At 43.3% G+C, this 22,113-nt stretch overlaps 1 protein-coding gene across 1 annotated transcript in view; it reads left to right on the plus strand.

The window, feature by feature from the left end:
- The window catches only part of LOC138516877 (uncharacterized), a 233,057-nt gene that overhangs the window by 117,713 nt on the left and 93,231 nt on the right, over window positions 1-22,113 (plus strand). Inside the window, exon 3 of the mRNA XM_069632326.1 lies at window positions 605-785. Coding sequence (XP_069488427.1) covers window positions 605-785 — 181 coding nt within the window. The remainder of the gene's footprint in view (window positions 1-604; window positions 786-22,113) is intronic.

The raw sequence follows: 22,113 nt of genomic DNA on the forward strand, positions 1-22,113 counted from the left end.
GTTTCTATCAAGTTGCACTGAAGCTCATTCCTTTACCTTTGGGGATGCCTCACAAATGTGCAACCCAGCAACCATCAAAGATTTACTGGGTTTATTCTCCCCATATCGACAACAACCAACTTGTATTCCAGCTCATCATTTCAACATTCACAATACAGTGTTTACAAAATAGAGTGGACATATGATTTATTTCTGGATACACTTGGCCCAAATGTAACCAACCAATGAAAGCAAAAGTGAGTCAGAGTGAATGCATTTACCGTGAACAGGATTTTGAGCTACATCTTATTTAAATGTTACGTCCCGCTCACTGAAGAAGTAATACAATTAAAGTACAGCTCAAGCATGGCTATAATATCATTTATCAGGCATCTGCAACTGTGGCTCTCCAGATGCTTTGAACTACAATTCCCATGATCCTTCAACATTGGATAGGCTGCCAACGACTGATGTGTATTGTAGTTCAAATCATCTAGAGAGCCAGTAGTTGCAGTCCCCTGATTTAGGTGAATATATAGTGTTGCACCCGCTTGGTACTACCTAGGTTTTTCATGCTAACGTTCAAGCACATTGTAACTTCAAGCTCTACCTCTGCTCACTCTAGGGTGGAAAAAACATTGGTCGCTGAGAGCTCGTTTTCACACCAGCATGGATTTGAAGTATCCGCCAGCGCTGAACTTACCGTTTCATCTGGTGTCCCATTCATTGAGAACAGTTCAGTAAAAGTGACTACCAGCGCAACCACCAGACACAACTGGAATTTAGGTAGCACAAATAAAATTGAGGTAAGGAATATTGCGTTTATGTAATCACGTGGGCCAGCTTTTTTCCGCAATTTAATAGACATTTATATTTTGCCATGTTAGAGGTACTCTGCAAACTCTAAAAAGAATCTCAAGTAATTGAATGAATCTGGACCAGTGGAAAACCTAACTTTATGATGGCACATAGGCCCTGGTGTGACATGAGTGCGTAGGTTTTGGGCGGAATCCCCTGGGTTTAGGGACTGGACCTTCACCACTACCTTCCCAGAACTAGCAATAAGGCACTTGGCTAGCTTCCTTGTCCCACCTAGTGGAATCTAAGCTATGGTCGAGCAGTGTCAAGATGATCCCTCAGGAGGGAAGTTAGTACAAAAGAATTGCATTGAAAAAAGAGATTTTTCATATATATATTTGGTAGCGGCCCTTTAGTTACGGTTAAATTGCACAACCCATTGGAAGAGCACTTTTTGGGCAGCCTATAACTTCGACCCCCCGGAACAAATTCTCACAAAACTTTGCTAAAAATATATATGGCCCCATTGGATTGATTGTGTGAAGTCTGGTGAGGTTTCGTTAAGGGGAGGTAAAGTTATAGGCAGGGGTCCAACAATGTGTGCTTTTTCCAATAGATGCAATGAAAGAAATATTTGCTCATGCCTACAGCCCAAACCGCTGGACGGATTTTCACCAAACTTGCGGCAGGAGCGGTGGCTTGGTCCCGAAAACCTGCTTTTGTAAATTGGTGTAAATACGTCCAGTAGTTATTTTTTAAACACCCGAAAAGTAGGAAAGAAAAAATAGTGATATCTGGGTACGGTTGGTGGACTCACTTCGCCGTACGGAGAGCGGACAGGCCCCTGATTGGTCCAGGGTGCGACGTGATGTGAACAGACATCAGATGCGCCCGCTGATTGGATTGTGAAAAGAGTGAGATGCGTCAGATTTTCCCAATTGCCCACTATGTTGGATTTGCGGACAGCACCCGGTGTCTGCAGACAGCGCGGTAAATACATATTATGTATATACACAACATTGCACTTGTCAAACTAATGAAACAATCTCTGGGGAGGTGAGGGGTGATGAGGTGTTTTCCTTCTTAATGTCCGCAAACTGTTCAGGGCAGTCCTGTGGTGTTCGCGGACATCTGAGATATTCGGGGGCATCTATGCTTATTTCTGCATTACAGTGTTGGGGAAAAGCAGTTTTTGGATGGCTTATAAATTTGGCGCCACCCATTGAAACTGCATGACATTTTGGAATTTAGTTCTAGACCTGGTTTTGAATGGTTTTGCAAAGTTCGGTGGGATTTCGTCAAGAGGCAGCAAAATTAGAGGGTCTCAATATTTATATATGGCTTATAACATTGTTGCCGTTTGACAAATGTGGACAAATGTTTTCAAGATGGTTATAGTTTCAACCTTGAATGTTTGTGCACAGTATCAAAGGATTTCCTCAAGTGGGTGCTAAGTTATATGACTATTGTATGTACGTACATTTTGCCACTTTTGAAAAAATAAAACATGGGCGGATTTTCAGCAAACTCGTGTAAGAAGCATTGGCAAGGACCTGAAAGTATGGTTTTGCAAATGTGTCAGTGTTTTATTTTTTAGAAAAGGGTCAGAATGTAGGTACAAAAAATAGTGATATACCTTTGGTGACTGAGGTATAGCCTAAGGCCATGACCTGGACGATCTGGCTACTGGCCATGACTACGAGAGACCAGCATTGGAGTTAAAGTGGGCAAGACCATCAAGGGCCGGCTATGTGGTAGCATTTTTTTAAAATTGGGATAGGTTCGAAAGGGAAAAGAAATGTGTTTGTGGGTGCAGGTTGAAGCGCTGGTTGGGACTGCATCAAATATGCACAGTGGAGGGTCCGCAAGAACTGGAAAGCATGGTGTCTCGTGTTTGTTTTAAAAGTGTAAAATATAAGAACACTATAGGGAGATATATAACATTTGTGTCGGGTTAATGAGCATGGCCGGCAGCAAGGAGAAATGTGCACTGTAATTTGCTTAATGGGGCATGCGGCACGGCCGAGGCGGTAGGTATGAGTGGGAAAAAATATTCTGCTTGCGGTTACAGCCTGAAGTGGTGGACTAGACTACAACAAACTTTCGCAATGAGCATTAACAAGGACCTGAAAGCATGTTTTTGGAAATATGTCTTGCGTTTTATATTTCGAAAGTATATGAATGTAAGTAGAAAAACTAGTGATATACATTTGGTATTTCCGTAGTGGGCTTGGTCCTAGGCAACTGCAAATGTGTACTCTGATTTGCTCGTTGGGGAATGCGTCATGGCCGAAGCCTATGCCCCATGGATTTGGATACTGGCTATGGTTGCAAGCTATGAGCACTGGCCACAGTTTACATTATTGTGGTATAGTGGACACTGTGCTAGGATGCAGTGAAGGTGCAGTGAATAATAGGGGGACATTTTTGTTGGCTAGGGTCATGGTGGAGCCTTCTGCTGTAGGGAATTGAACGATGATTTCCATCCCCAGCATTCGCTGCTTATAATGACAGACATAAGTATGTGTTGCAAAAAATATGTTTCTTAAAGGAGAGTTATCGTTCTTTCATATATATGAAAAGAGGAGTTATTAATAACTTAAATACAGTGACATAACACCATGAAACATTTTTGCTCATAAAAACCTATTAAATTGACAGAAGAAACGTTGCTAAAGGGATGTTATGGTTAAAATGCATCCCAACCCTTGGTACTCCTGTGCTTAGTTTGTAGTTACTGAAGGCAAGCGTCCCCAAAAGGCAGTACCCTCCCCACAATAAGAGGCAATAAGGACACACCCCAGAAGAGAATGATACCAGGACCAAGTGCGGGTGATATAAAAGGGGTCTTTTATAAATCGATATAGGGCATGCAAAGGACTCTGCAAGCTCCGAGAGCGCTCTGTCTGACAATAGCAAAGACAGTCATATGTATTACAAAACCACGTCATACGTCCTGTCTGCTATGGGGGAACATCGTTTCAGGGATTGGGTGGCGTTGACTAAGCTATAGGTCACGCAACGATGAGCTGCTCCAGGATTGGTGGACATCTGCATGGTGCCAACGTGGGGTGGATGGGTCAGCTGGGCTCGTCGGGGTGGAGCTGCCAGGCCAGGCGCGGTCTGTTGTTGACGTTTGATGGCTGTACTAACACTTTGCCCTTGTGGCCACACACACAAACACTCATCCTTTAGATGATTTCAGTTGTCCTGTAAATCCTACAATATGTTACTCTAAGAAATTATATGAGACCGGAGAAACAACATGTAATGTGGGCCGTCACCAATACATTACTATACAATTACTTCTGACCTATTGACCAGGTGTCATAAGTCTGAGTGCCTTGTCAGAGGGCACAATGTGAACTGCCTTGTTGTTCTGTTAGATGTGGTGAGGAATTGCTTTCTGATATGTTAGTACAGGGTTGAATGCCTATCTCCAAGACCCATTAACTTGGGGTGAACTGGAGTACTACTGTATCAGCGAGGGCACAGCTCAGGCCCCTCATGACGGTGGGGTTCAGGACCAGGTTGTACATAATTCATTTGGCCGACTACGGCGGCTTCGGACATGGGGGAGGTGAATACTTGAAGCGGGTCCAGCAGAATGAAGGGAGGTGAGGCTGTGCTGTTCGAGCACCAGCCATCCTGGCGGGCCTTGGTGGGAGGAGGGGGGAGATGGCCTTGGGGCTCTACACGATTCTCTGTGCCTGGGTTGCACAATATATCATGCAAGAGTTGGTTAGCAGAGTCAGTAGTATTAGGAGGATTACAAATTTATATTGTTTATACATTTATTTACTATTTCACACGTAACTATGAGAGTCTGACAGTGGCACATGTATTACGCTACATTGATTGTACACACATAGGTACTTCATGAGGCAACAAATGGATAACACGTGAGGTAGCATCAGGTTAGGTTGTGTACTCAGGAGCATAGAAGCAATACGTTCATGTGTAATTGTGCATTTGCATTTTTGGATATATCACTTAAACATGTTACACTGCTTGTCACACAAGTATTCTTAGTAATGCTTTTTTCGCCCGCCTTTGTACACTAGCAGCAATCATTCATTAGTTCATTAGGTGGGCTTTGTTGAGCCTCTCATCAAGTCTTTAAGGCACATGGTATTTTGCAACAGACTGGGGTCATCCTTGCATTATTAGTGTTATAAGCTTCATCCCTTCCCACACTGTATCATCATTTACAGACATCCCTGGGAATCGTTAGGCTTTCGTATGTAGGTAACACTTCATCTGGGGGGATATGGGCAGGGATTCAGACAGGAAGGTTATTGACACCATATATTTTAACTGTTAGGGGTTAGATGCTGGGTCGAGGCCTGTTCAATTGGGATGGTTCTTGTTATTTTCCAGACTTGAACTACGAGTCAGGTCACTTCGGGGACCGTATGTTCTGCGGAAAGTAAATGATACAGTGTTTGTTCTGATACTTGTTCGTGTCTGGTTGCTCGTGAGAACGGGCCTTTAGCGGATCTGCCATGAGGCGGAGGCGCAGGGGGAGTGTATCGCTTCCCTGCACACAGTGAGCGGTACAAATTCACCTTTGGTACAAGCCTGTACTAGACAGTAAAGTGGTAGCGATGGCTGAGCAGCCAGACTTATCTCAAGAGCAAGGACAGCAATTACTATGATTCAAACAAACACTGACTCAAGGTTTCCAAGTAAAAGAAAATACATTTATTTAGTCTTTAGTCATATAACATTTCCCTATCAGAAAGCAGTTTTAAAACTCACAATCTTAATACACCACACCACTCACAATATGTTCCAGACAAGTTAAGCTCACAAAATGAAGTGGGAGCAAAATGGCACTCCAGCAATTTAAAAGGGAGGGAAAGACAAAGTTAATAGAAATTGAACCACACCAACACTCAGGGTAATTGAGCAAGAGGAACTACAGTGATAGGTAGAAAAGGCTTAAGGCCAAACTCAATGGGTCAAAAGTCTTTTGCTCAAGATCAAGATTCAGGGTAGTTATGTAAAGTACGTGCCACGGATTCCGGTTGAGGTTGGTTGGTAGAAAAGTTAGTTCAAAGAGAAGAGAAGGACAAGCCCCCGGATAGGAGATAGATTTCAAACACTTTCACTGCGGTTGAATGGAACGAACAGCCGGATTTGCACAGTACCTTAAAACGGAGAAGAAGCTGTAGCTGAGGCGGACGTTCCTGGTAGTGCCTGCAGGCTCATGGTTCCTGAAGCGACTGTCGGACTGACAAGAAGTAGGACGACTGGAGGGTCCTGCACTACCCTGGGAAGAAAACAGCAGCAGAGCGAAACAACAAATAAAAGGTGCGCGTCTTAAAAACCAAGCAGGGTCCGACCTTACTGGCTATCCGGCCCACTGTAGCTCTGTACAGCGAATTCGACCAGAGAAGGGTTCCTGGCTTGCAGTTTGGGTGAACTGGTTGGTCCCCCCAGATCAAGGGAAGATTTTCCTGGTGGATCTTCTCTGTCGTCGGATACTGAAGATTTGGACATGAAGTAGGGCTTCACCGGGCGGTTCAGTCGTTGTAGTTGTCCTCTTCCATCAGCTCCTCATTGGTTATTTTTTTCCAGTGGTGACTCTGCCTTTCCAGTCCCACAGATCTGCTTTTTATGCAGTTTTCCCCCATTCACACAGCCTGGCTGTCAATCACACAGCAGGGTGGCTGTCCTGGCAAGGACAGTCACCCAGCCAATCAAACAGGAGTGCGACTTGGGTTATCAAGGGAACCCATGGCAGTGGTCCTAAGATCTCTTCCTCACATCCTGCCTACCAGACTTTCAAGTGCCTTAAGGAGGGCTTCTGTGCAGAAGCCCGTGAAAAGACGGCGAGCAAAGGGACCAAACCGTTTTTGGTGCGCAGAGTAAAACACGAGAAAGACTTTAACAAAAAGAAATGCCGGCTAAACCCAGCCGGAGCCGAAATAAAATATATTTAGTCAAGCTGGTTTTTGTTCGAGGCTTATAAAATATCCTAAAACAATACTATGATTATATAAGATAACCGCCGTACGAAAAATATGGTAGTTACCACTGCCACCAGCCAAGTCTTGATGAAAAGGGAGCAAAACAGTGCTCCAAGAGAAACAGACAAAAAGGGATAAGAATTCACCCTTTTCAATACTCCATGTAAGATGGGGTGTACTGGGTCTGTGATTTAAAGAGACTACATAAAGTTAATGGCAACTTTACATATTTCTGGGAGACAGTAGTCAGTCCCAGAAAAATTGAGTCAGTGGGGAGTCTAAAAGACAACCCTGTGTCACTGCACTGAAGGTGCTGTGTAACACACATAAAAATGATGCTCATGGAGTAGGTGAGGCTCCAGAGCCCAAGATCACACATGGTAAAAAAACACAGCAAGACACATGTAAGAGTAGGAAAAAGGCTCACACTCTTACCAGGTGAAAAAAATAAACCCTAGAAATCCAGAAAAGCTGCTGAGGGACTCATTAGGTAAGGGAAAACAGCCATTTATGAGAATTATCCCTTACACAGACCATGTAAGAGCCATTTAGTAAGGAGGAAGTCAACAAGATGCTTGATCTACGGGTAATAGAGCCATCTACAAGTCTGTATTCAAGTCCAGTTGTACTAGTACCAAAGACAGGATCAAAGGAGTGGATCCTCTGTGTGGACTATTGAGCCCTTAATGCAGTCACAAAGACTGATGCCCATCCTTTACCCAGGACTGATGAACTGGTGGACAAACTTGGTCCAGCCAAGTACCTCAGTACATTTGACCTAACATCAGGCTACTGGCAAATAGTTCTGACAGACCATGCCAAGGTGAAAACCTGCATTTTCAGCCCAAACAGGCCTCTATCAGTTAAGGTAATGCCTTTTGGATTAAAGAATGCACCTGCTACATTCCAAAAGATGGTGAATCAAGTTCTGAATGGGATGGAGGACTTCTGCATGGCATACTTGGATGACATTGCAGTGTTCAGCCCTACTTGGAAAACACATGTTGACCACATAGGATATGTATTGCAGGCTTTTGAGTAGGCTCATCTGACCATAAAGGCAACTAAATGTCAAATTGGACAGAGCAAAGTGGTCTAACTTGGACATGAGGTAGGAGATGGAATAAGGCCATTGCCTAGCAAAGTACAAGCGGTACAAGAATGGGCCATCCCTACTCCTCAACCCAAGTGAGAGCCTTTCTAGGTCTCAATGGTTATTATAGAAACTTCATAGAGAACTATGGGACCATAGCTTTTCCCTTAAATGTAATCTCCTCACCAAAATTCCCCAAAAGGTCAGGTGGAATGAGGAGTGCACTAAGGCATTTGAAGGACTTAAGAAAGTCTTTTGTCAAGCTCCAGTCTTAAGAGCTCCTGACTGCAGCCAAACCTTCATTGTGCAAACATATGCTTCCAATACAGGTATAGGCGCAGTTCTGAGTCAACTGGATGAGAAAGGTAGGGAACACCCAATCTGCTTCATCAGCAGAAAGCTGAAGGAACCTGAGACAAGGTGGGCAACCATAGAACGTGAGTGTTTTGCCACTGTATGGTCTCCTAAGAAGTTTAGACCATACTTGTAAGGACCAACTTTTGTGATTCAGACAGACCACCAAACCTTGAGATGGTTAATGCAGATGAAGTGGAAAAATCCTAAATTGTTAAGATGGTGAATCAGCCAACAGGGGTCTTATTTTACCATTGAACACAGGTCAGGGTGTAATCACCAAAATGCTGATGGTATTTCCAAAATGTATGACCGACTGGAGTAAGGAGATTCATCCAGTGGTGGATTAAATCCTCAAGACCCTTAGTCTGGGGGGCACGAGTGTTAGGGAGAATTCTCAAAAATGCTCTAATTCCCTTCACCTTAGAGACTCCCAGCAACTCTGCTGGATTTTGAGGACTTGATTTTTTTACCTGGAGAGAGTGTGACCCTTTTTCCCCCTCTCTCATGTATTTTGATGTGTATTTTACCCTTGTGTTTTATTTGGATATGGAGTCTAACCAACTCCATAGGCATCATCTTGTTTAATTGTTTTACAAAGAACCTTCAGTGCAGTTCACAGGGAAGCCTTTCAGGCTATGCCAAGGTTTAAATACCTTCTCTGGGATCAACTACTGTTTCCCAGAGCAGTGTAGTGAAATTGACTTCACTTAGTCTTTTATAATCCCTAGACCCAGCACACCCTAACTTACAATAGAGTGCTGGATGGGGTTACTTAGTATCCCCTGTGTCTAAATACTCATGTAGCAGTCAAATGCTACCCTTTGCTCTCGAAATGGTTGATTTTCCCCAGCAAACACTGGTAAATCACTGGAGCCACGTTTGTCAAGATGGCATCTGAGCCCCCTCTGTAAAAACAGGCCCCGGTCTTCTTTTTTGCCATTTCTTTTTGGAAAGGTCCTTCTAGAGTTTGCCTCTGCACGCCAAACCAGGTTTGGTCCCTTTGTTCCTTCGCCTTTGGCGGGCTTCAAGACTGAAGACCGCCTCTGGCGCCCAAGTGTCTGGGGTGGGCAGGAAGTCAGGGAGGTGCCCGAAACTCCCTGTGCTTAGTCTCCTAGGAGACCCAAATGCACTTTGTGGTGATTAGATGGCTGACTGTCCGGCAAGGACAGCCACCCTGATGTGTGAGCGGCAGCTAGGCTGGAATGAATGGGAGAGAACTGAATAAAAGGTGAGTCGCTTGGCTTGGAAGGCAGAGTCAACCACTGGAACAAAACAACCAAAGACGAGCTGGAAGAGGACGAAGGCTGCAACTCCTGGACTGTTGGTTTGCCCGGTGAAGCCCTGATGCAGGTCCGAATCGCCAAGTTCACCTCGACAGAGAAGCCCCTTCAAGAACGACTTCTTCCTTTGAGTTGGTGGGACCAATCAACTCGACCATAAACCACTTGGATACTCATCTCTGAGCTGGTTGACTTTCCTCAAGAGTGCTGCAGGAAACCCTAGAACCAGGGAGAGAGACACCAGCTTGTGTGCTTGACTTACAGCTACCAGAATTTTAATTTTGCCAAGCTTTTCGACTATTCAAGTGCAGTGCAGGATTCCCCTGACGTCCTCCCTCTTGTCCCCACGACTGAGGCTCAGGAACAGCGAGATCTGCAGGAACTACCAGGAACAGAAGTCTTCAGCTGCATCTTTTTCTTCATTGAAAGGTACTGTAAAACCCGACTGAGAGTACTTACCTCTCTCAGTGAAAGTGCGTGAAACTTTCCCAACTTGTAGGCCTAATCAGCCTGTGACCCAACATATGATTCTTCTTTTTACAAACTACTTCTGGGAAGTTTTACAGAGACTTTACTGTTTATTTACCAGAACCGCTTTATCCTATCCAAGACTTTAGCCCATTGACCTTGGCCTAAACCTGTTGTATTAAATTGACTCTTCTGGTGAACTCAAAGAATCTGCCCTGTCTAAAAGTAATTGTAATCTTTTTATGTTCAGATAACCCTTTTACTCCTCCTTCAAAGTATTCTGAATGCCATTTTGCTCCTCCTTCAAATTAGTTTGAATTCCTCAGAAACTTAGAGTGTATAGTACTGAAGAATATTTGTGTATAATATATAACTGCCTCCTTCTAGTGTATGTTTTATAAATGACTGTTGAATACATTAATAAGTGTTTAACAAAGAAACCTTGAGTGAAGGAGTCTATTTGAATACTTGTGATTGTGGACCTCTGTGTAACATCATTACAGCTCACATCCCCTCTTGAGATAAGCCTGGCTGTTCAGCTCCGCTACTAAAAACTGTGTAGTACAGACTTATACCAAAGGTTGGTTTGCTTATACCTGTAGTCATTGTGTGTAGTGGTTCCAAAGGGTACTGCATACAAACTATGTCTAGCAGGAGTAGTGTCCTTGATTGTAACAGCATCCTGAATAAATGAAATATGAATATATGGAAGACAGACATTTGAGAACAGGGTGAATAAAATTATATTGGGCTGATATATCATGCTTCATGCCGTCGTCCAGCCTCTAAGCACAGGGCCGGTATTGAACCTGTGTGGTTCAGTGTTGTCTTGTTTTCAAGACAAACACAATTACCCTGAGCTATCCATTGTATCAGGCATTCAATTAGTGTCAGCTCTTTCCCCTCCAAACATGTTTCTCTTAAAGAGATGCTTCCCCTATTGAACTATAATTCCCGCCCCCTCGAATTCCCCACTCCGCTGTCCCCTCTAGCCAGGCCAGCTGTCTTATAGCCTTAACTAAATTTGTAACCGCATGAGGGTGACCCCTTTGGACAGTCTCTGGTACTTCCCACTATGTTTGGGCTTTATAAACCACAGGGCTTGTGGTAGCAGCTCTGTAGTTATACTTAAGTTGCTCAACTCATAGAAAGAGCACTTTTTGGTCCGCTTATAACTTTGCCCGCCCCTAGACGGATACTCAGGAAACTTTGAAAAAAAGTATATGAACCCCTCAAAATGAAGTCTGGTGCTGTTTTATCCAAGGGGGTTAGGGTAAAGTTATAGGTGGGGTCCCAAATTCTGTGGAAATTCTCATAGTTGCAATGGAAAAAGAATTTGCTGACACCTACAGCCTAAACTGCAGGACTGATTTTCTCCAAATTTGCACCAGGAGAAGTCGCTTGGTCCCGGAAGCATGCGTTAGTAAATTTGGTATAAATCTGTCCAGTAGTTTTTTTTTTTTAAAACAGCCAAAAGGTAGGTAAACAAAATTAGTGATGTACGGGTTTGGTTGCAGACTCACCTCCCTATTAGGGTCCACGGACAGCACCTGGACCAATCATGGTCCAGTGTGATGTCCACGTACACCTTAATGACCTGCTGATTGGATGGTGACAAGTTTGGTGCCAATTTTCTGAAACGGTTGTCATGTTGGATCCTGGAAAGCACATTTGGAGTCATTTGATGGTCAAAAGAGGGGCTAGAAAGGGTAGGGGGGTAGAATAAAGATGATATGGTGCTGTTTTTCTTGAAAAAAGTAGGTGTAGGTGCTGCACAGTCCGCGGACACAGCGGTAGTCCACGGACAACACTGACAACAGTTTGGAAAACACATTTGAGGTTATTATATGGCTGAAAGAGGGCATAGAAAGGGTAGGCGAGTGGAATAAAGATGATATGGAGCTGTTTTTATAGGTGAAAAAGGGTTTGCTGATTCTGCCGAGTTCGCGGTCACGTCTTGATATCCGCGTACATAATTGCAGGGGGTTTAGGGCGAGTTTTGTTATTTGAAATTGCATTGTACGTGGTTTCCTTCTATTGTGGTGGTTGTGGCCACTAGACACACACCCTATAGTAATATGTGTATAGTAATTGTAGATAATGTAGGGGGGGTATACAGTATTTGTAATATGGTGGAATGATATAAATAAAGTGTACGTGGTATTTATGATTGTAGTACAATTGAGGACAGTGCTTGTTGATGTCTGTTCCACCTTTCAACAATTGTATCCTCATTGAACGGTTTCCTGATACCATTAGCATCATGGCCCGGGCAATGGACAGGCTTATTTGTTTTTCTCGCTAGCCGCCCTTACCGACTGCAACTGGCTGTTTGTACTACACCACCTCACTGTGTACCTGACGAGTACCCCAGGGTTTTGTCCTATTATTGTGGGTCTTCCATATCTATTTCATCCCTCTTGCTCACCTGATGTCGTTCCTCTTTTCTCATTTCCAGTGTTGTGTTAATGACACATGTTTCCTTAAACTTCCCTTAACTAATTTGCTGTCCTCGTTTTTATCTCTAATTATCTGACCGCCATTGAGGCATTGTGTGGGGCTAGCAATCTGTATCTCAATAGAAGGAGATCTTTCTTACTGAGGCACCTGTGGCCTCTTTTTCTCCTACCGTCTGTCCGCTGTCTTTGGGCCCTCTACTCTTACCATCCTGTGAGGCTAAAACCTTGGGATTATCTTTAAGTACTCTCCCTCCTTTACTCCTTCCAATTTGGAGCTTGTAAAGAAAGACCATGCTTTCAGCTTGACCTCCTTACAGGCATTGTACCGTTCCTCACTTCCCCCAGAAGCTCAACGTCTGTAGAGCCCTGGTCCTGTGTAGGCTGGACTACTGCATCAGCCTCTTCCTTAACCTCCCCCTTTGTTGTCTATGCCCCCATCGGGAAATCTAGAATAGGGGTGCAAGACTTATCCATGTCTGAAGACCACGGATTGTATCACTGCAGCTCTAAAATGTATGCATTGGCTCCTTCTAATTGCAAGGACTACAATAGGTCCAACTTTGCTTCCCTAAATACTGCCCTGCTAGAGCCCTCTGCTTCTGTAACTCCAATACTCTGCTTGTCAAGCGCTGTTTGAAACAGAGACCGGGAGGCATGTCTCTGTCTTTGTCCGGTGCATGTAATCCTGCTCCTCTTATACTTGAGCTGGACTTCCTTAAATTCCAGAAACTTCTAAAAACTCGGCTTTTGTGCTCCTGTTTTACTTAACCCTTTCCCTGCTAACTCATAGCACTGCCACTGAGACTGGCGGCCTAGTCCCTCATGAACCGCACGGGTTCCAGGCCCTATATCTCGTTGACACCAATAAACCTCCCACCCCCTTCAGCACTGCCCTTGCAGGCCTACCGTCTGGCGGATGTGTACCATTGGCTATTTCGAAATCATGAAAATACATAATTCAAAGATTAAAACAAGGTAAGACACATGACTCCAAACCACAAGATGTTGATAAGGATGCAGTATACAACTTTTTATTGCCACATAGATGAAAGAAAGATACCACACCAAACAAGGTCACATATTCAACAAAGTTATGAACCTGCGTCTGTTGTAGTAGAACAGAAATTAGACAAATGCAGTGCATAAGATAAGGAATTGTGAAATTTAATTGAGAAGATGAGATATTATTATATAATATGGTAATGATTGTTGAATATACGAAAGAAAAATACTATACTAAAATTAAAATTAGGCCAAAATGTGTATATATTTCGACTGTCTGTATTGCTTCAGTACAAACAGTAATGAAACAGTAAAATCTGATTGATTTGACCAAAAGCAAAATGATACTAAGATTGAACTATTTTTTATAGAAATTTTCATATGTAAAAAGCCCCTGAAGAAGAGAATACAAATCTCGAAACGCGTTGGGCAAAAAGAATAAAAAGCTTGTAATTTATTTTTGCAGATAAATAGCAGTTCTGCTAACATTCTTCCAAGCATGTGCTGTGTCCCAGATTGCAAATAGATAATGAGTAAGAATAGGCATAGGAGTTGCGCAAGGGTACATTTTCTGCTTAAAACTTCCTAGATCAGCTGAAAATGCAGTTTCGGAATGTTCGACGTGTGGAGCTGTTTGCAAGTACATAGTCATGTTGCGCGCACATGGTCCTCTCACTGTCTGGAAAGTCTGCGATGACGTCAGACAAATTAAACATACTGTAGTTCTATGGTGCATGCTGCAGCCATTACCTTTGTGTATGTATCATTAGGTTCCTGTATTAACAAAAATACTCCAATGTAACATTTTGTTTACATGAGTACATTATTTAATACATTAACTACTAAATAGTAGGTTTCCTAATCACCCCTGACATTTTGCTACCAACATTGCAAACACAATCCCTTGTAGAAAATGTGCATCATAATTAATTCAATATGTGATTTCATCACTTATGTGATCAATGATATTTGTGATGTCATCTTTAATGTTCTGGGTGTTAGTGTTAGCAGTGCACGCTGGTGGTGCGAGTTATGGTTGCTTAGCTTACCATCACTGTCGAATTTCTGGGGGTGTTTGGTTTTACTTGTTGTTTAACCATAACATCCCTCTAACAAACTTTTTTCATTGAATTTCATACGTTTTTTTTAGTGCAAAATAAACATAACATACCTTTAACAAACTGTTTTCACTGAATATCATATATACATGCACGTGAGGATCCCATGACATTTGATGGGGGCTAACTGAGGATGACCAGGGGATCCGTCTCATACCCTCCCTGTGCCCCTCATGCACTGGCCTCTCATAGTTCAAGAGTAATTTGTGGTGAAGACGGATATATTGCAAGAGAAGTTATTCCTTCTGGCTAAACTTGGAAAATCGCAGTAGTTCTTCCACTATGTAGCGAAGGATCAAATATAGCTGTAATAGTACCAGAATTTGGAAAAATATTGTAAAATGGGTCCCTCTCTATAGTGAAGCTTTAAAATTAAAGCAGTTGTTCAGCCCGGAAGGGAAACCTCACCAATTTCAGGAGTAGCTACAATCTATGACAAATCATTACAATTACAGGAATGGTTATGTCTTTGTTATTCTGCTTTATGGCAAAGAATGAAATACTGCGAGAGAAGTTCTGCCCTAAGTTATGCTCTGGCATGACCCTCCAACATTGCATTCGTTCTTGCACTCAGTAGCGTAGACTCAAACACTGCTGTAAAAGTATTAGTTTTTGATGACGCCACAAAAATTGCTGGAGACGTTCGCCTCTTTAATGAAGCTAACATGAAAGCAGTAATTCTGCTCTGTGTGGAAGTCTTACAAATTGCAGGAGTAGTTACACACTGTGGCAAATCCTTACAATTACAGGAATCGGCATGCCCTATGGCAAAGCCTAACAAATTGCATTAGTATGACCCCTTTGAGACGAAGCCTAAAACATGGCAGTAGTTGTTCAAGTGCCATCGCTGCAATAAGAAACTGGTTGTTCATCCCTGGTACAGCCCTTCATGATAAGTATTTGGAGCTGGGCATCTCCCAGGAAGTATTCCCTGTTTTAATAGCTGTTAAAAAGCAGGTCATTTAAAACAATGATTTTGGCAATAAACCCACAGCTAACAATACTGCAAAATGATAATTCAGCAAACATGCCTTTTTGTGCATATTGTACCATGCTAAGCTCACTCAATTGTCCCAGGGACAGTGGGGTGATGCATTGGGGGGCAGGGACGTCATTTCACCAAAATGCCAGGGAAAGCGGAAGTGACATCACACGACCCTTCACCCCTGACTGTCATGAACCGTCGCCTGCATCCATTCTGGACTTTGTGGTCCCTGACCCAGAGGACTGAATGCCGTGATCCTCCCAACATGGCCGCCTGATGCGAAACACGGCTTGCCAGTCTTTACACGCTACTTTCAACGTTCTACAAAACAGACACACCCCCACGGCTCTGCGCGTCTCAACGCTAGCGCTCGCTGTAGTTGGACCTGTGTTGCCAGAGTTCGCTCGGGGCTTCCTTCCGAGTCCTGTTTCCCGATTCCTTGAATCTTCCTCCTTTCCTTTCCCTTCCTCGAACTTACCTTCGAGCTTCTTCCTGGATCCTCGTCTGCGCTCGGGTCACAGAGTGCCACGCCCCCGAGCTCAGACATTGAACGCCTCCTGGTGAAGGATTGCTAACCTCACGCTGGAACCCGAACACCAGCACATGGGTCTATACAAATCCCGGACGTGCAAAATAAATCATCAAAGAAGGTTGCAAGGAAACAGGAAAAACAGGTGAGAAGGGGAGAGACTTGTGACACTGACAACATCACAGGAAGTGATGTCATTTGACTCCACCCCGAAGTGATATCGCTGAAGCGATGGAACACAACCTTTCACCCGTTGACAAAACAGGAAGTGGCATCGCATAGCATTGTACACTGCGAAAAATATGGTTACGATATCACTATAATGTGATGTACATTTCATACAAGAATGGATCGCCATATGTATAGTTAAGATCAGTGTGCATAAGCCCATATTACCAAATTACTGTGAATGGAAGCAGACGTCCATGACCAAATGATAATGATGTGTTATTATATAGCACTTATGCTTAAGTGCTTTATATAGAAAAATTACCTGTGTTGGTACTCATTTATCGACTTCAGAAGGATGAAAGGCTGAGTTGAGGCGTTAAAGGAACAGACTTAATCAGTGACTCACCCCCATGATGTGTTCATGAAATAAACCTTTAATGAGTCTAGCAATTATTGTATAGAATTCCAGAAAGACACATTATTTGGTATTCCTAATCTTTCATATTTAGGATCAGTGCTGAAAGTATTAGACTTGTGGCACTCCTGTTCTTATTTGTCTCTTTTTTTTTACAGGGCCTGAACAAGAAAGCCACCTGGTGCTGGCCACAGCCCAGGAGTTTGCATTACAAACCCCCCCCCCCCCCAGAAAATCCGTTTTTTAAAACTTTTTTTTAGGTCTCAAAGGAGACCCCAAGGTCGCAAGGGAGACCTAAGAGGTCGCAGTTACGACCTCTGGCGACCCCTAAATGACGTCCCTGAGTGGGGGGACGGAGGGTGAAGCTGCTGGACATAAGGTCCTTAATCAGTAACATGTCATGCAAAGGATGGGATGCAGAAGAACTCTTACATCAAATAATCAGACCGACTCAGGAAGATGGCAAAGCCTCATCCAACTGTTTTATTATCATTTGTCTAAAACAGGGAGTTACAACGGACATCAACAGACATTAGATCGTGCTCTCAATGCAAATCCCATAAAAATACATTTTTGTGGCAAAAATTCATCATACATGATGTCATACTACGTGGCAAATAAGAAAAACCTACGGGGATTGTGGGTGGCTCAAGGGGAACATCTAAGTATACTTTCTGTACAGGAACAGGTTGGGTCTCTACAGTCAGGTGGACAACTTAAGCCTGCCTCTAGTGCAAGTCATTTTCAACACTTATCAAGTACACAGAATACTATTGGTTTTTAAACTATAAGGCCCTTTGTTAAATGACCCTCTACAATTGGTTGGCATGCTCATGCCATGTCTGGAACATTCAGCTCTTTAGCCGTATCTAAGATCAAACCAAGGTGCCGGGAGGTGGACATGACTTTACTTCCCAGCCAATTAGCCCCTCATCTCTCATCACCCATTCCTTCTGCCATGAAGTTGGCCTTGCAGTAAATTCTCTTCACTTGGGAATAAAAGGGAGTACAGGCACACGCTTATCACAGTTCTGGTCTGCATGCCCAACTCCTATTTTCATCCTTGGATCACGTGACAGGATACCATATTTCGGCCTGTTTTCTAGCATTTTATTGTATTGAATTAATAAACTTGACACTTATGGTGTTCCTTCTTTGCACATTAACGAGGGATAATTCAGTTTTTCACGTTCACTGTTCTTAATAGGCAGATAACCAGTTATTGGCTGCTTCAGCTTTGATACCAAGCCAGACAGTCCTTTTCACTTCAAGTACACAATCTCCAGCTAATTCTTTGCTGTGACCCACACAGCTCTCGATCCTTCTTTCTCTTTGGGTTTGAACTTAAGAAATGTCCAGACAGTATACAATGGTGGCTTTGCCTACAGTCTATTCACTACGTATAGCTAGCTTCTAAGATTACTTGATTTACTTGTGTTGCTGCATTTGTACAGTTTATTAAACAGCTTGTATTTTCTGAAATGCTCTTCACATGTGCAATCTTCTTTTCCACATAAGGATGTTCACTCGACTTCTTATTTTGGCATCTGTTTCTATAAGGTCCATACATTCTCTTCTTCTTATCTTCCTAGTGCACCACTCTTGCTTCTTGTGACGTCACCAGCTTCTCTTTCTCTTGTTTTCATATTCCTTCTGGACTTATTCCAAGAGATTGTCATCTCTTCGGTAATATATTTGGTATGGCTTTCTCAGTGTATACCTTTTCTCGAACACTAGTCACAGTATGGTCACAATTATTGGTGTCAAGCATGATGCAGTTTCAGGTTTCCAACATACAGGTAGCAGGGGGCAGTAATTCCTGCAGAGGGGTTTGACTGCTACCTTACACTTCTGTGCCATAGAATGTGACATTGCAGTATTGACAGAGCTCACCGTTGGCGTTGTAGGAGGTTCAGGGTAAATGGTGTGAGATGCTGGTGGTAATGTCCCCTATGACACAAGTGCTTGCTCACCTCCTGCTGTTGATGGCAGAGGTCTTGTTCCAAAACACGTATTGACCATTATGGGTTTGCAGTGATGAGATGTCCAAAGTGCAGCCAACCTTCAAAAGGTGCAAGGTCTTATTGCGCAGAGTGCAGCTGGCAACCAAAGGCTGTTGCTTGTCCTTTGTGAAGTAATAGCTTTGGGGTTAAAGCAACAATAATCACACACATTGAAATTATTGTTTTGGGGTCCAGGAGGGGAGAAACCAAATCACACATATTGATACATTAATTCTATTTGGCACATCCCCATAGGGTGAGTCTGTGACACAGCTTTGACAAGTAGACCTTTGTTATTAAAGCACAGACCAATACCATGGAGGGAATGCCACAACAACAGAGGCTGTTTTCGTAACAATGCCCATGCACTAAGTTCTTAAGAGGCACCAGCTCACTGTGTATTGCCCATGAGGGCCACAACTCTACCTCGACAACTCTAGGCAATGTATTTGTTATTCCATGGCTTTCCTTTTCACCACCTGAATGATGGAAGTGTGGCAAAGTTATGAGAAGAAGCAGAGAGTGTTTTTTGCTTGTTTACCTGCTGCTCATGAAGAAGATCGAATATAGGTGTTTGTGCACCTACTCCTTTGCCAGCCACCCGTTTCATTAGAGATGCATGGGTGATGATCTCTGCATCTCTAATGAAAGGGGTGGCTGGTAGGGAGTCGGAGACTCAGTGAAAAGGTGAGGTTTTTTTGTGTACAACCTGATGATCACCTGCAAGAGTTTCAGCCTTTACAACAAAAAAAGCCTCGCCTTTTGATATTGTCACCGACTACCTGCCAGCCACCTCTTTGATTACAGATACAAGGGTGATGATCCTGCATCTCTAATGAAAATGATGTCTGGCAGGAGTCGGCCCCACAGTTAAAAACCAACGCAACACTTGCCTGACCTGAATGCTGGAAGTTATGACATGGCACCGGCCCTTTGGCAAAATCGAGCCAGGGCAGCATTCAGATGAGGGAAGTGTTACCTCTTAATTGTGGGGCCGACCCCATGCCAGGCCACGCCCCTTAAGGGCACGGCTCTAGTCTGCAGGCCACTTAAGGCCAAAACAAGCAATAAAGGTCACCAGAGTCCTTTAGCCACCATAAAACAAAGTATCTGCCACGTCTGTGAAGTGGCTTCTCTTCTAATGCGCCAAGACAATTACCTGTCAACGTGCGTGATTGGCTGTCTCATTTCCTGCGCGCCAAGAAAATGGTGGGTCAATGATTGTGAATGTGATGATTTATTTATTCAGCACCCCGAAACAATAGAGTGATTTGGTTTCAACTCTCCTGCACGTGCGAATGTGTGTGGTGAGCATTCCTCCACTACACCTCAAAGCAAACACTTTGCTCTCTCCTCAACTGCACAAACAACTAGGCCCACATCAAGGTGGTGATTCCTCTTCTACTGCGCTCAAAAATAAACATATGTGTGTGATTTAGGCTCTCCTCGCCTGCACAAAATAAGTGTGCCCATCTCACCAGGTCAATATGTGTAATATTGTTTCGCCTCTCATCTGCAAACAAAAAACAAGCATGGAACTATATAATGCCTCCTTTCCTGCACTCCAAAAAAAGTCACCCATCAATATGTGGAATTTGCCCTATACTGTGCCCAAAAGCATTGTGTAATGTGTGTGTTGTACGTTTCTATTATTGTGTTCTCTTCTAAAATAAAATACCACGGGCTAAGATTGTACTCTAAGTTATAATTCACATATTTCGGTATCTAAGAGACCTACACATTTGTTACTTGAACTGTAACATCCACACATTTTACTGCTGTTCATCCTCTATTGTAAGCGTGTTGCCTTTGCTACACGTATCCAAACAAAACAAAATGAACCTGCTGCCCTGTCAACCACCTGTCTTGGAGTGAACTGTAGCTTGAAGTGTCTGCCTTGTGTAGATGTGACGCAGAGCTCAATCGAACCTCGGTTCCTCAAGCCTTACAAAATGTTCAGGAAATTTGAACCATCTGTACGCCTCGAAAATTCACAAGATTTGTGTTTTGCTCCAACTAGTCCGTTTTTGCTTTTTCAGATGACATACATGCGCAGTGCCAGCAGAGTCTACTCTTGTGAGGTGAAGTGGACAATGGGGGGCAGGATTCACCCTGAAAAGTTCAGTATAGGGCGTGATCATCATTGTTGCTTGGAGACAGGCTGTTCAAGTAATACACCTCCAGATGGATGCTGATCACTGCTCCCCTGATGAGCTACTGCATGCCACAAAACTCCCTAGGCCGGCATACATTTTATTAGTACCTGGCGCTGCTCGATGAAAAAAAAGCCACTTAACTACTGGTCAATTTCCAAGCTTTAGCTGCTGGTAATACCACTCACGTAGCACTGCATCCCTTGCGCCGGTCCTCGTCTTTCTTCTGTGTTTCTTCAGGCCACAATGGAAAGGGAGAAGGGACTACATGCAGTAATAGCCCACAATCTCAGTGCTTATTGCCTAATTAATTATGCTACTATGATGGGAATGGCTGTGCTGGATAAATACATACTACGTTCCTTTTTTTAAATGTTTTTTTATTAATTTGAGTATTTATTGAGGATGGACCTGGCTTTGAGAACCAGTGGAGCCTGCCCAACAATGAGTTAGTGGGGATCCAGGTGTAATATGCAATTTAGAAAGAGGAGCACTAATTAAGGGAGAGGTGGGTTCAAAAGGCAGGTGGGATCAGTGATGTTTACAATGCATAAGGAAGGAGCGTCTTGAAGATGGGGGTTTTGAGCTCATTTCTGAATTCCACGAGGTGGAGCGTGAGTCCAGTGTTTCCGAGTATGAGGGTCCACAGCCTGAGGGCATAGATCCAGAATGTTTGTTTCTGCTTTTTTTCTACTTGGCATTTTTGAAGCCCTAATCTGACCAGATCCCTTACTGCACCTGTTAACCAGATAAGGACATCCTTTACATAATGCAGTTTTTAGATAGGTATCTGGAACAGTGCTGCACATACCTCAGACCTTCCCAATTTAAATAGCTTGTATATGAATCAGCCGGCATATTGATAATAACTCATGAGAGTTTGATTCTCTGTGCATGAGACACAGCAGAAAGAGGTTATAGACTTATCTCCAAAGAAAATACATTATTCTAAATATTACTAACCCATGGTGAGTGGATACTATCTATATGACATTGAGCACTTTGAGCTACGCATTATATTAGAATTTCAGTAAACCGTTCACTGACAAGACACAAGCTTGAGAAAAGTGGCACGAAGTCGTCAGGATACCAATAAAAAGCATTTATGGCTTACTAGCTTATGCATGCTTATAGATATGAAAATCATGTTAAATGGGAATGTCTGAGGTATGGGGCCTACTGTTACAGTTACTACTCTGTTTAGGTCCTGTCTTCATATGGAGCGTTGTCCACCGGAGGCAGTGACATTGTTTGCTATGTAAGAGGGAGAATGTAAAGTGACTGCTTTATGAAGGATGCAGCTAGTCTTGAAATCTATGCATGCTTGT

The sequence above is a fragment of the Ambystoma mexicanum genome, chromosome 6q (assembly GCF_040938575.1).
Source record: "Ambystoma mexicanum isolate Mex_15411 chromosome 6q, UKY_AmexF1_1, whole genome shotgun sequence".
Lineage (NCBI taxonomy): Eukaryota > Metazoa > Chordata > Amphibia > Caudata > Ambystomatidae > Ambystoma > Ambystoma mexicanum.